The sequence below is a fragment of the Jaculus jaculus genome, chromosome 5 (genome assembly GCF_020740685.1).
Source record: "Jaculus jaculus isolate mJacJac1 chromosome 5, mJacJac1.mat.Y.cur, whole genome shotgun sequence".
NCBI classification, from domain to species: Eukaryota; Metazoa; Chordata; class Mammalia; order Rodentia; family Dipodidae; genus Jaculus; species Jaculus jaculus.
This window is the reverse complement of record NC_059106.1, coordinates 37,070,112-37,083,630: the sequence shown is the minus strand read 5'-3', so window position 1 is coordinate 37,083,630 and position 13,519 is coordinate 37,070,112. Positions and strand designations below refer to the sequence as shown.

General features: G+C 46.1%; 1 protein-coding gene and 1 long non-coding RNA gene across 2 annotated transcripts; one reads left to right on the top strand and one right to left on the bottom strand.

Moving 5' to 3' along the window:
• The first annotated feature begins 2,938 nt into the window (after positions 1-2,938).
• On the top strand, positions 2,939-9,812 carry Mrpl20 (mitochondrial ribosomal protein L20). The gene is made up of 4 exons (XM_004657754.3): positions 2,939-3,072; positions 3,160-3,270; positions 7,545-7,622; positions 9,430-9,812. The coding sequence occupies exons 1-4, from the start codon at positions 2,986-2,988 to the stop codon at positions 9,601-9,603; spliced, it is 450 nt and encodes a 149-aa protein (XP_004657811.1). The 5' UTR covers positions 2,939-2,985; the 3' UTR covers positions 9,604-9,812.
• LOC123460813 lies at positions 9,774-13,513 on the bottom strand. The gene is made up of 3 exons (XR_006637216.1): positions 13,425-13,513; positions 11,059-11,157; positions 9,774-9,908 (listed from the first exon to the last, which is right to left on the bottom strand). It is a non-coding gene; the product is annotated as an uncharacterized LOC123460813 (long non-coding RNA).
• Between the last annotated feature and the right edge of the window lie 6 nt (positions 13,514-13,519).

Sequence of the window (13,519 nt, the reverse complement as noted above, 5' to 3'; positions counted from 1 at the left end):
ATGATCTGCCCATAAATTTGTAAGCAATTGTAATGAATTCATTTATTTCACCAAGCTGGACTTGTCAGAATCTTTCTTTGGTATGTCTGTGCCCTCTTTGTTTGAGGTGAATAGACATTTCTTCTATATCTTCTAAGGAAAGTGAGGCAAAACTGACTTATAGTAATGAGCCAAATAAATCTTTTTTTTTTTTTTTTCAAGGTAGGTTTTCTCTCTCTAGCTCAGGCTGATTTGGAATTCACACTGTAGTCTCAGGGTGGCCTCCAAACTCAAGGTGATCCTCTTACCTGACTACCAAGTATTGGGATTAAAGGCATACACTACCACACCTGGCAAAAATTCTTTTATTTTTAAACCAAAAAAAAAGAAGTCCGTGCTCCTGTGATGCATAAAAACTACCTGTGGGTTGGGGTGTAGCTCTGGTAAATCACTTACCTAGCATTGTAAAGATAAACAAAAAATGTGCATCTGGAGTTTGCAATGGCAAGAGGCCCTGACATGCACATCCTCTCTCTCTTTCCTTGCAACTAAGTGAAAATATTTTTTAAAAACTTGGTAGCTTTCAAGACCCGGCCCCCCTTTTTTCTGTTTTTTAAAGATAGGGTCTCACTCTAGCCCAGGCTGACCTGGAATTCACTATGTAGTCTCAGCGTGGCCTGGAACTCATAGTGATCCTCCTATTTCTGCCTCCCAAGTGCTAGGATTAAAGGTGTGTGCCACCATGCCTAAAGGGACTTCTTACAGTGGCCATCAAGGCCCTACAGTGTTCCTTTGCTTTTTGGGCATGCAGATGTATACATGTGTGTGTGTACACATACTCTTATGTAAGGTGGTGTGTGGAGGCAAGAGGTTCACATCAGGTTTCCTCTATCATCCTCTACCTTATTTACTGCAACACGGTTCTCACTTTAACCCAAGACTCACTGATTCAGCTAGTCTAGCTAGCTAGCTTGCCCAGGAACTTGGCTATCCCATCTCTGTCTACTGAATGCTGGGGTAATAGATAAGCCATCATACCCACCCAACATTTACATGGGTGCTAAGGATCCAAACTCTGATATAGCAAGTGTTTTATCCACTAAACTATCTCCCCAGCTCTTGACTTTTTTTTTCGAGGTAGGGTTTCACTCTAGTCCAGGCTGACCTGGAATTCATTATGTAGTCTCAGGGTGGTCTTGAACTCATGGTGTTCCTTCTACCTCTGCCTCCTGAGTGCTGGGTTTAAAGGCATGCACCACCGTTCCCTGCTCAAACAATTTTTTAAGGATATTAAGAAGCCGTATGAGTTCAAGGCCACCCTGAGACTACATAATGAATTCCAGGTCAGACTGGGCCAGAGTGAAACCCTTCCTGGAATTTTTTTTTTTTTTTAGATAAAAAGGAGAAAAGGAGAATGCTGGGCGTGGTGGCACATGCCTGTAATTCTAGCACTTGGGTGGCAGAGGTAGGAGGATTACAATGAATTTGAGGCCATCCTGAGACTAATTCCAGGTCAGCTTGAGCTAGAGTGAGACCCTACCTTAAAAAGAGAGAGAGAAAGAAAGAAAGAGAGGGAGAAGTTTGCCAGGGCCTCTTGCTACTGCAAAAGAACTCCAGGCACATGCACTACTTTGTGCATCTTGCTTTAGGTGGGTATTGGGAAATCGAACCTGGGCCTTCAGGTGTTGTAAGCAAATATGCCTTTAACCACTGAACCATCTCTTCAGCCCTTATTTTGTTTTTGAGGTAGGGTCTCACTCTAGCCTAGGCTGACCTGGAATTCACTATGTAGTTTCAAGGTGGCCTCCCAAGTGCTGGGATTAAAGGCATGCGCCATCATGCCAGCTCTCTCCAGCCCTTATTTTAAATATTTTGTGTATGTGTGTATGGGCATGCTAGGGTCTCTTCAGTACAAATGAAATGTCAGATGCTTCTGCTACTTTTTTTCTTCTTTTTTCAAGGTAGGGTCTTCGTCTAGCCCAGGCTGACCTGAAAGTCACTATATAGTCTCAGGGTGGCTTCAAAGTGATGGCAATCCTACCTTTGCCTCCCAAGTGCTGGGATTAAAGGTGTGTGCCAAGCCTGGCTATTTCTGCCACTTTTTACACCTGGGTTTACTTGAGTGCTAGGGATTAGAACCCTGGTCCAGCAGGCTTTGCAAACAAGCACCTTTGACTGCTGAGCAAAACTGCGTATTAATTAGATAGATGTGCTTTTTTATACATAAAGAATTAAGCCGGGCGTGGTGGCGCACGCCTTTAATCCTAGTACTTGGGAGGCAGAGGTAGCAGGATCACAGTGAATTGCAGGTCTCCCTGAGCTAGAGTGACACCCTACCTCAAAAATAAATAAATAAAAATTTAAAGGAACAAAAAATAAAGAAATCTTGAGCGGAAGATGGCTGGCTTATTGCTTAAAGAACCTTGCTTGCAAAGCCTGAAGCTAGGGTTAGATTCCCCAGTAACCACATGAAGCTAGATGCACAAAGTGTCGCTTGCATGCGTCTGGAGTTCGTTTGCCGTGGCTAGGGGCTCGTGCGCACCCCATTCTTTCTTAAATAAAATACTAAGTCTTGAATATTTGATACTGCACACTCACAAGGAGCCACGGATCTCCACATGAGCGCGTCCCAGTTCTCCCGATTTAACCCCGCTTGCTACTCCCAGTAATGTTCTTGGCCGCGCACCAGGTCCGAGCCTTACGGGGTCTGGTCGGCATAGGTCTGCGCTTCCGGTCACTTAGGCCGACTGAGGCTCACGCACGCGCGGTCTAAGGCGAGGGCAGCTGGCCGTATTGGGGCCGCCCACGCCGTCTGCCCCGCCGCCTCCCGTCCACGCCTTCAGCCCTATTCATCCAGTCTGTCCGCCGCCCGCCTAAAGCCGACGGTGGAGGCACACCGGAAACGCTAGCCGCGCGTACAGCGCCCCGTCGTCTACTGCCCCGGAAACGTTCGTGGCCGCTGCTCCGGAAGCGCTTGTGGGCGCTGCCCGAGTCAGGCAGCGCGCCATGGTCTTCCTCACGACGCGGCTCTGGCTGCGGAACCGCCTCACCGACCGCTACTGGCGGGTCCAGGAGGTGCTGAAGCATGCGCGGGTGAGTGCGTGCGGAGGCGGCGGGAGGGTGGGCGGACGCCCCCGCCGCCGCCGCACGTTCACTCTGGCTTCCCACGTCTTCACCTAGCACTTCCGGGGGAGAAAGAACCGCTGCTACCAGCTTGCCGTCAGGGCGGTGACCAGAGCCTTGGTTAAGAGCACGAAGGCCCGCAGGCTCAAGAAGCGCACCCTGAGGACCGTAAGTGTCGCCTTGGCTTCACGTCCTTTGGGCTCTCGGTTGCTACTGTCTGTGCTTGGCTGTTTATCAGGTCTTTCTTCATTCCGTTGGATAGAAACTGGGTGAAGCGTTCTTTTTTGCTGTTTTAGATAAAAGCTCTACCCGGTTTTTAAGTTATGTGTGGGCCATATGAAAGGACGGCAGCGTGAGAAGCCTGTTCTTGATCCAGAGAGAGCGGTTTCAGTAGTCTGGATCCGTGTCCAGCACGATGGACTCCCGAGCTCACGCTTAGGTCTGCACGGTGTAGCTGCATGGATTCCTATTCTGTTCCCAGCTGTAAAAAGGCCTTTGCAGTGATGCTATCTTATGATCTGGGGAGTTGGTCAGGCCAAATGTGTCCCTCAGTGTTGTAACCACATGGTAGTGTCTGGTATAATAGGAGAAGTAAAGTGAGCATTTACTGCCACAGAGGTAGGCATAGGGTCTCAGGGCGTCAGGGTCCTGGACAGCCAAGGTCACTTCCGAACTCAGAAATTCACACTTAAGCCAGGCGTGGTGGCACATGCCTTTAAACCCACCCAGCATTTGGGAGGCCTAACTAGAAGGATCAACATGAGTTCAAGGCCACCCTAAGACTACATAGTGAATTCCAGGTCAGCCTGGACTAGAGTGAGACCCTACCTTGAAAAACCAAAAAGTAAATACATACTTAAAACCCTACCCTAAACCTGCTGAATAGGAGGATAGTCTAGCAATCTGTGTCAACAAACCTCCAGGGGCTGGAGAGATGGCTTAACAGTTAAAGGCACTCACCAGCAAAGCCTGCTAGACTAGGTTTAATTCCTCAGCATACACATAGAAATGCTGGAACAATACTCTTTTGCAGCAGTCAGATACATGTTTCCTGTTTTTGTCTTTTATTTTTAAATTTAAAAAATTGCTTTTTGCTGGGTGTGGTGGTGCATGCTGTTAATAATCCCAGCACTTGGGAGGCAGAGGTAGGAGGATCTCTGTGAGTTCCAGGGTACCCTGAGACTCTGTAGTGAATTCTAGGTCAGCTTGGGCTAGAGTGAAACCCTACCTTAAAAAACCACCACCCCCAAGAAAAAACCCACCACTATATATGTATGTATATATATAGTGCATGGAGAGAGAATGGGAGTGCCAGGGTCCTTTGCTAATGCAAACTCCAGATGCATGCACCACTTTGTGTCTCTGGCTTTATGTAGGTACTAAGGACTTGAACCCAGATTCCAGAGACCCTGTTTCAAAGACAGTGGAACATAAACAGTTCTTCTGACCTCACATGTGCCTCATGATGTGCACAAATGCAAGCACATATTACACACAAAGTAAAACAGCTGGGTATGGTGGCATATGACTTTAATCCCAGAACTGGAGAAGCTGGGATAGAGAATCACCTTGAGTTCAAGGCTATCCTGAGCTACAGAGTGAGTTTCTGGTTAGTCTGGGCTAGATTGAGACCCTGTCTCAAAATACAACAAACAGTGGGCTAGAGAGATGGCTTAGCAGTTAAGGTGCTTGCTTGCAAAGCCTAATGACCCTGGTTTGACTCCCTATGTAAGCCAGATGCAGATTGTGGTGCATGCATCTGGAGTTTGTTTGCAGCAGTGGCTAGAGGCCCTAGCATGCCCTTTCTCTCTCTCTCTCTGTGCCTCTTCTTCACTTTCTCTCAAAAAAAAAAAAAAAAAAAAAATCCAGGCATGGTGGCACATTCTTTTAATCCCAGTACTCAGAAGGCAGAGGTAGGGGGATCACTGTGAGTTCAAGGCCACCCTGAGACTACATAGTGAATTCCAGGTCAGTCTGAGCTAGAGTGAGACCCTACCTGAAAAACCAGAAAAGGAAAAAAAAAGGGGGGGGGCATGATGATGCATGCCTTTAATCCCAGCACTCTAAAGCTAGAGGTAGTAGGATCACCATGAATTCAAGGCCAACCTGCGACTACAGAATGAGTACCGGGTCAGCCTGGGCTAGAATGAGACCTTACCTTGTAAAAAAATCAGAGATGTAGGTTCAAACTTAAGAACCACTGAGATAGAACAACAAAAATGAGCTTGAATACTGTGTTCATATACCTGAATAAAAGAATGCTTAAGAGAGCTGGAGAGATGGCTCAGTAGTTAAAGCGCTAGTCCGTAAAGCCTAATGACCCGAGTTCGATTCTCCAGTACCCACATAAAGCCAGATGCACAAAGTGGTACATGCATCTGGAGTTGGTTTTCAGTAGCTAAACGTCGTGGTGCGCCCATTCTTTCTCTCTGCTGGGTGTTGTGGCCACGTCTTTAATTCTAGCACTTGGGAGCCTGAGGTAGGAGGATCACTGTGTATTCTAGGCCAGTCTGAGACTGATTCCAGGTCAGCGTGGGCTAGAGTAATACCCTACCATGAAAAACTTAAAAAAAAAAAATGCTTAAGAGATTCCCCACCCCACATTTAGTGGTTTGAAACAGTCTCTCACCTGTTAGTGTGCACAGAAACCAATGATACCATGTCCTGGCCCAGGGGCAGTTTGATTCATACTTCTAGATGTGGCTCTAAAGTGCTGGGATTAAAGGGATACGCCCCATGCCCGGCTTTAAAATATATATACATGTTTATTTATTTGCAAGCAGAGAGATAGACAGAAAGAATGGGTATGTCAGGGTCGCCAGCCACTGCACAGAAACTTTAAACTTCATGTGCCACTTTGCACATCGACTTTATGTGAGAACTGGGGAGTCGAACCCAGGTGATTAGGTTTTGCAGGCAAGCGCTTAACTACTGATCCATCTCTCCAGCCCCTAGCTTTTTATTTTGCGACAGGAGGCCAGGATCAGTGGCTTATACCTAGAAGCTCACTAAGTTGCTCAGGATGAACTTAAATTCATTCTGTGGTTCAGGCCTGCCTTGAACATTCCTGCTTCAGCCTTGCCTAGGTCTCCAGGAACAGACCTGCTTATCATTTTTGTTTATTTGTTTGCTTGCATGTTTGACACAATGTCTTGCTGTATAGTGTTGGTTGCCCTGAAACTCACTATGTAGACCAGACTGTCCTTAAACTTGTGGTTCTCTTCCTCCTGAGTGCTGAAATTACAGGCACGTACCAGCTGCAGCTTGCTTATCATTTAGAAAGAAAATTATAGGATTGGGAAGATGGTTCAGTGGTTAAAGGCACTTGCTTGCAAAGCCTGTCAGCCTGGATTGGCCAAGGTGCAATTCCCCAGTACCCATATAAAACTAGATGCACAAAGTGGCTCATGCATCTGGAGTTCATTTGCACCAAGAGGCCCTGACATGCCTGTTCATTCTCTCCACACAAATAAAAAAAAAATATTTAAAAAGTAGAAAAATTGTTGTGTGTAGTATATGCTCATGTATGTGCCCTTGCTGCACCCCATGCACTTGCCTTGTGTGGGGTGTGCTTGCAGTGGCTGGATGAAATGTTTATGTCCTACTCCATTGCTCTTCTGCCCCCTCACCCGTTTTTTCCTAGGTAGGTTCTCACTCTAGCCAGGCTGACCTGGAACTCACTCTGGAGTCCAGATTGGCCTGAAACTCAGTGACCCTCCTACCTCTGCCTCCTGAGTACTGGGATTAAGGTGTATTCTGCCATCTCTAGCCCCCGGCTTCATCTTTTATAAATATTTTCATTTACTTAGGGTGAAAGAAATAGAATACATATGGTTGCTTGGGCCTCTTGCTGCTGCAAAAGAACTCCAGACACATGTGCCATTTTGTGTATCTAGCTTTTTTTTTTTTTTTTTTTTTTTTGGCTTTTCAAGGTAGGGTCTTGCTCTAGCCCAGGCTGACCTGGAGTTCACTATGTAGTCTCAGGGTGCCTTTGAACTCATGGCGATCCTTCTACCTCTGCCTCCTCAGTGCTGGAATTAAAGGCATACGCCAACATGCCTGGCTTGTGCATCTAGCTTTAGGTGGGTACTGGGGAACTGAAACTATGACTAGCCCAGGCTGACCTGGAATTCACTATGTAGTCTCTGGGTGGCCTTGAACTCACTGCAATCCTTTTACCTGTGCCTTCCAAGTGCTGGAATTAAAGGCGTGTGTCACCACATCTAGCTTGAACATCTAGCTTTATGTTGGTACTGGAGAATTGAAACCGCACCAGCAAGCTTTGAACGTAAACGCCAGTAATCACTGAGCCATCTCCTCTGGCCCCCCTTCTACTCATTTTCACAAGTAGTTGTGGTTCAGTCAGAGTCTTTACTAGAAGGGAGTTATGGACATAGCATTTAGAAATCAATGTCAAGCATCTCAATGTTTTCTCATTCTAGCTCTGGATTAATCGAATTACAGCTGCCTCCCAGGAACATGGTTTACAGTACCCATCATTAATTGCCAACTTAATTAAGGTAGGTTGAGATCCCTGATGAGGTACTGAGCATCATCAAAGACCTTCCTGTCTGACACAAGAAAGCCTGGAAGTGGTCCATGTCGTCGAGACATAAAAGATGCTGAGGTTCAGCTCTCCAAAGTACTTGTAGCTGGGTATGGTGGCACGTGCCTTTAATTCCAGCACTAGGGAGGCAGAGGTTGAAGGATTGTCAAGAGTTGTTGGCCACCCTGAGACTACATAGTTCATCCCAGGTCATCCTGGACCAGATTGAGACCCTACCTTGAGAAGCCCCCCACCCCCCAAAAAAAAAGTTTGCTTGCAAAGCCTGCTGTCCTGCGTTCAGATCCACTGCCATTTATGGGTGGGAATTTTTTTTGTAATGGTAAGAGACTTTGGCATGCCCCACCCTCTCCATATACACAGGCAAACTAGTAAAAATTTTAAATAAAAAGGGAAGTCAGGAGTGATGGTGCACTGGAGGCAGAGGTGCGAGGATTGCTGCAAGTTTGAGTCCACCCTGAGATTACATAGTGAATTCCAGGTAACTCTGGGCCAGAGCAAGACTCTACCTGACAAAACCGGGGAAAAAAAATCTGGTTTCTGGTCAAGGTTAAATTCTGATACTTTAGCCAAATTTCCTGGTGTTTTTTTTTTTTTTTTTGGTTGAGAGATTGCGCACCCAAGTACACCAGGGCCTCTAGCTACTGCAAACTTCAGACACATGTATCACCTTGTGCATCTGGCTTACATAGGTACTGGGGAATCGAACATGGGCCCTTATGCTTCTCAGGCAAGTGCTTTAATCACTAAGCCATCTCTCCAGCCAGTTTTGTTTTCAGGCTCTCATTCTAGCCCAGGTAGACCTCAAAGTCAGAGCAATCCTACCTTAGTCTCTGAGTGCTGGGACCTTTGGCCTGAAGTTTAGAAAGCACATGGTACAAAAGCACAAGGTACAAAAGTTGTAGGTACAAGGTAGGGTTTATTAATGCATGATAGCAGTATTTAATTTTTGGAGCCCACCCCACCCTTTTTTCTACTTGGGCTAAGTTGTAGGTACAAGGTAGGGTTTATTAGTGCATGATAGCAGTATTTAATTTATGGAGCCCAGCCCACCATTCTTTTTTCTACTTGGGCTTACTGGTGGAACCTTTTTTTTTTTGAGGTATGGTCTCACTCATGCCCAGGCTGATCTTGAATTCACTATGTAATCATCTCAGGGTGGTCTCTAACTCATAGCAATTCTCCTACCTTCACTTCCAAGGGCTAGGATTAAAGGTGTGCTCCACCATGCCTGGATAATTTTTTGAAATCACTTGTAGTCTTACTTTGTTTTTATTGCTACATATTGAACTCAGGGCTTTGTGCACAAGCACTCTATCCCTGAGATACACCCCAGCCCTAAGGTACTTCTTGATAAAAACCATGGTTCAGCATACTTGGAGGAGTTTCCAAATTGTGGTCCAGGATTAAACCAAGCCAAGAGTCCTAATGGCTAAATGATGACCACTGACTCTAGCAAAGAATGTTGATCCATGAGTTAGTCATGGTCCGTAGTTGCCCCTACCATGTTGCAGGCTCTACAAGCGCCCTCCCTAGTCATTACCACATTGATTCTGCAGCCTCCTGCTGTGTAACGCAGGCAGTATGCTTCTACTCTGCCTTTCCCACACTTCTCAGGCACTCCATGTCAGCAGTCTTCTGGAACTACGGAGCACTAGCCAGAGGAATGTGGCTCACACCACAGGTGTCTGAGTCACATTCTTCTGTCTGGCCCATCGTTTAGTTTCTGATACTGATTTAAGGCTGCTTTTTTGTCTTCACAGTGCCAGGTGGAGCTCAACAGGAAAGTACTTGCAGACCTGGCCATCTATGAACCAAAAACTTTTAAGTCTTTGGCTGCTTTGGCCAAGAGAAGGCGGCAGGAAGGATTTGCTGCAGCCTTGGGGGATGGGAAGGAACCCGAAGGAATATTTTCCAGAGTGGTGCAGTACCACTGAGGGCCACCACACTGGACAAGGGGAGACTTTTCTCTGATGACGGAACTAAGGAGCAAAACGAGTGTCTGTTTAACAGTAAATCTGATATGTGTTTATTTACATTTCAGCTACAGGCCTGAGACCAGGTTCTGTCTTCTCTCAGTGGCACAGCCACAGAACTGCTCGGTATAGATTGTACAAATAAAATCTGCAGTGTTCTTTGCCAGTTATTTCTCTGGATATACTTGTCATTATTTGCTGCCTGGGGCATTGGAAGAGGCTGCTCTACAGGAGTGGTGGGATTCAGATCTGCATGGCGCTTCCCTCTGTAAAATGGAGTACCTCAAACAGTATTCTCATCCTCATTTTTCCAATCCACCCTAAGTCCCCCCTTAGTCAGTAGTCTTTCATCACTGGGCTGACATTACTATCTTCCCACCTACCCCTCATTTCATGGATGACATGCTCTGCATAGCTCAGCTCTAAAGCCACTCTGGTGTCAACCTGTTTTCCTCACCTTTCTTCTGTGCACCTAGCCCAGTTTACATCATGGGGAGATAACCATAGCACATGGTTTCTGGTCCTACCTTGGAAAGCTGGATCAGTTTCAAGTGTCTTTAAACTCAGATCACCTGGTTTGATCTTTATTATTTATTTATTTATTTATTTATTTATTTATTTATTTATTTATTTATTTATTTATTGAGGTAGGTTCTCTAGCCCAGGCTGACCTGGAATTCACCTGGATTCACTCATGACGTAGCCTTAGGGTGGCCATGAACTCTTATCAGTCCTCTTACCTCTGCCTCCCAAATGCTGGGATTAAAGGCTTGTGCCACCACACCTGGTTAGCCTTTTTCTTTTTTCTTTTTTGGAAGTACATGTGTGTGGAGGTCATGTTTTCATCTACTGTTCACCTAATTAAGACAGTTTTTTTTTTTCCAAGGTAGGGTTTCACTCTAGCTAAGGCTGACCTGGTATTCACTTTGTAGTCTCAGGATGGCCTCCCGAGTGCTGGGGTTAAAGCTATGTCATTAAAGGTGTGTGCCACCACACCTGGCTTCAAAACAGTTTTTTCTTCTCTGAATTTGGAGCTTCCTGAATTTTACTAGACTGGTTAGCAAACTCCACAGATCCTCCCTAAGGGTGGGGTAACAGTATGCACAGCAGCACCTGAGGTGTGGGGATCTACACTCATGCTTGTTAAGTTCCATGAGTCATCTCTCCAGCCCCATCATCTTATTTGTTTTTTTCGAGGTAGGGTCTCACTCTAGTCCAGGCTGGCCTGGAAATCACTAAGTAGTCTCAGGTTGGCCTCCAACGCACAGTGATCCTTCTACCTCGGCCTCCCAAGTGCTGGGATTAAATCCACCATGTCTGGCTTTTTATTTTCCCACCATCTTTCTGAGACCCTTAACTCCATGCCCCTCAAGCTCTGGAGTCTGCCCTCTGCCTCCATTTTGGTCTCATACTTACCTCCCAGTATACAACTGCACATTAACTTGAGTTCTCACTAAAGCCATCCTCTGGAACCAAACCTCAGCAGACACTGACCATAAACCCAAGTATTTCACCCTTTAAAAAAAAAAAAAGTATCTTTATTTAAGAGACAAATAGACAAAGAGAAAATGGGAATGTCAGGGCCTCCAGCTGCTGCAAGTGAATTCCAGTAATTGAACACGCGTGCATCTGGTTTTCATGGGTCCTGGGGAATTGAACCTGGGTCTTTTGGCTTTCCAAGCAAGTGCCTTAACTACTAAGCCATCTCTCCAGCCCATCACCCTTCCTTTCTTATTCCATTCTCTGTTCATAGTCGCTTGCTGGCTGTGTGATAGTTGCAACTATATTTGCATAGGCAATGACCTAGGCTTGCTTGATTTGCCAACCCTTAAGGGCTATGTCCTGCAAGGAGAACCTAAAGTGTCTATCTTCCCCCACTCCGATGGGGGCCACATTATTCTGCGGTGACACTAACCTTCTTGTATAACATCCCAGTTAACTGGGATTCATTCTGAGCTCTTCCCTTGGCGCATGTCTACCTCTAACTCCATATAAAACCAATCAACTTTTCACATCATCTGACTCCTAAGTATATATATATGTTATGTGTGTGTATGTATTTATTTATCACTAGCTGAGAATGACTTTGTACTCCTGGGTTCTGGAATTATAGGTATGCAATACTGTCTAGTCTATATAGTGCTGGAGATTAAACACAGGACTCTGTGCGTGCTGGGCAAGCACTGTACTAACTGAGCTACATCCTTAGCCCTTAAAAATTTAGCTGGGAAGTGTACACCTTTAATCCCAGCACTCTGGAGGCAGAGAACTAGGATTGCCATGAGTTCAAGGCCACACTGAGAGTACATAGTGAATTCCAGGTCAGCCCAGGCTAGAGCGAGACCCTACCTCGAAAAACAACAAAAATATATATACATTTAAAAATTATGATCTTTAGCCAGGCATGGTGGCACAGGCTTTTAATCCTAGCACTCAGGAAGCACAGGCAGGGAGGACTGACATGAGTTGAAGGCCACTTTAAGACTACAGAATGAATTCCATGTCAGCCTGGGCTAAAGCGAGACCCTATCTTGAAAAACCAAAAAGTCAGCCTGAGCTAGAGCAAGACCCTACCTCAAAAAACCAAAATAAAAAAAATTAACACATACATACACATATGTATTTTATATGTATCACACAGAGGGGACATCTGTGGGTGTAAGCTTGGGTGGACTGTGATCATGGGGTCCACAGCAGGTGGAGGACAGAAGATGTTTTTTTGTTGGCTTTGCATGAGCAATGGGATCAGGTTTGGCCAATAGTCAAGCCACAGCTAGACTCTCAACTTTTGTGGTTCAAAACATCTGAACCTGCTACACCAGGCACATCCTATTCCCTAGTGTCCTTCCAAAACTGCACAGCATCTGGCAGGAGTCCTGGTAAAAGCTTGAAAACGGAACAAGGACAGGTAATATCACACAGTAGCACTGCTCTGGGAGACAGTAGGCAGGGATTTTCATAAATATTCTATGCAGGGCCAAGCCTATACTGCCAACATCAGGGCCTGGGCCTACACCATCAGGAGGTAGACAGACATCCAACCCACTCTTTAAAAAAAAAAGTTCTGCTGCACCTGCCCTCTGCAGGCAGAATTTTAAAGCAGGATTTGACTTCACAGTTGCTGGCCACTAGTAGAGAGAATTAACACATCCAGTGGGCAAGTTAGGTACTCCCCTATCCCCCACCGACAGAAGTCTTTTCAATTTTATTTTTGGGAAAGGGAGGTAGGGTTCCACTCAAGTCCAGGCTGACCTGGAATTCACTCTGTTGTCTCAGGGTGGCCTCGAACTCAACAGTGATCCTACCTCTGCCTCCCAAGTGCTGGGATTAAAGGCGTGCAGTACCACGCCCGCCTTCGGCTGTTCTGTTGTTTTTCGTGGTAGGGTCTCATCCTAGCCCACCCTGACCTGGAATTCAATTTGTAGTGTCAGGGTGGTCTTGGACTCACAGTGATCCTCCCACCGCTGCCTCAGAAGTACTGGATTAAAGGCGTGCGCCACCACGCCCGACTTTGTTCGTTTGATGATGATTATTAATATTATTTTTGTTTTTCAAGGTAGTCTCACTCTAGCCCAGGCTGACCTGGAATCCACTATGTAGTCTCAGGGTGGCTTCGAACTCACGGTAATCCTCCTACCTCTGCCTCCCGAGTGCTAGGATTAAAGGCGTGCGACACCACGCCCAGCTCGTTTGATTACTTTTTGAGATAGGGTCTCGTTCTAGCCCAGGCTGACCTGGAATTCACTATGAGGGTGGCCTCAAATTTATAGTGATCCGTTTACCTATGCCTCCAGAGTGCTGGGTTAAAAGTCCCGCACCACCACACCCAGCTTCAGAGCCCGGGATTTCCGAGGCGCCAGCTCTGCCAAATAGAGAC

Coding starts and splice junctions, on each gene's coding strand:
- Mrpl20 (XM_004657754.3), top strand. CDS start 2,986: ATGGTCTTCCTCACGACGCGGCTCTGGCTGCGGAACCGCCTCACCGAC. Junction 3,073..3,159: donor AGGTGCTGAAGCATGCGCGG/GTGAGTGCGTGC, acceptor GTCTTCACCTAG/CACTTCCGGGGGAGAAAGAA. Junction 7,623..9,429: donor TAATTGCCAACTTAATTAAG/GTAGGTTGAGAT, acceptor TTGTCTTCACAG/TGCCAGGTGGAGCTCAACAG.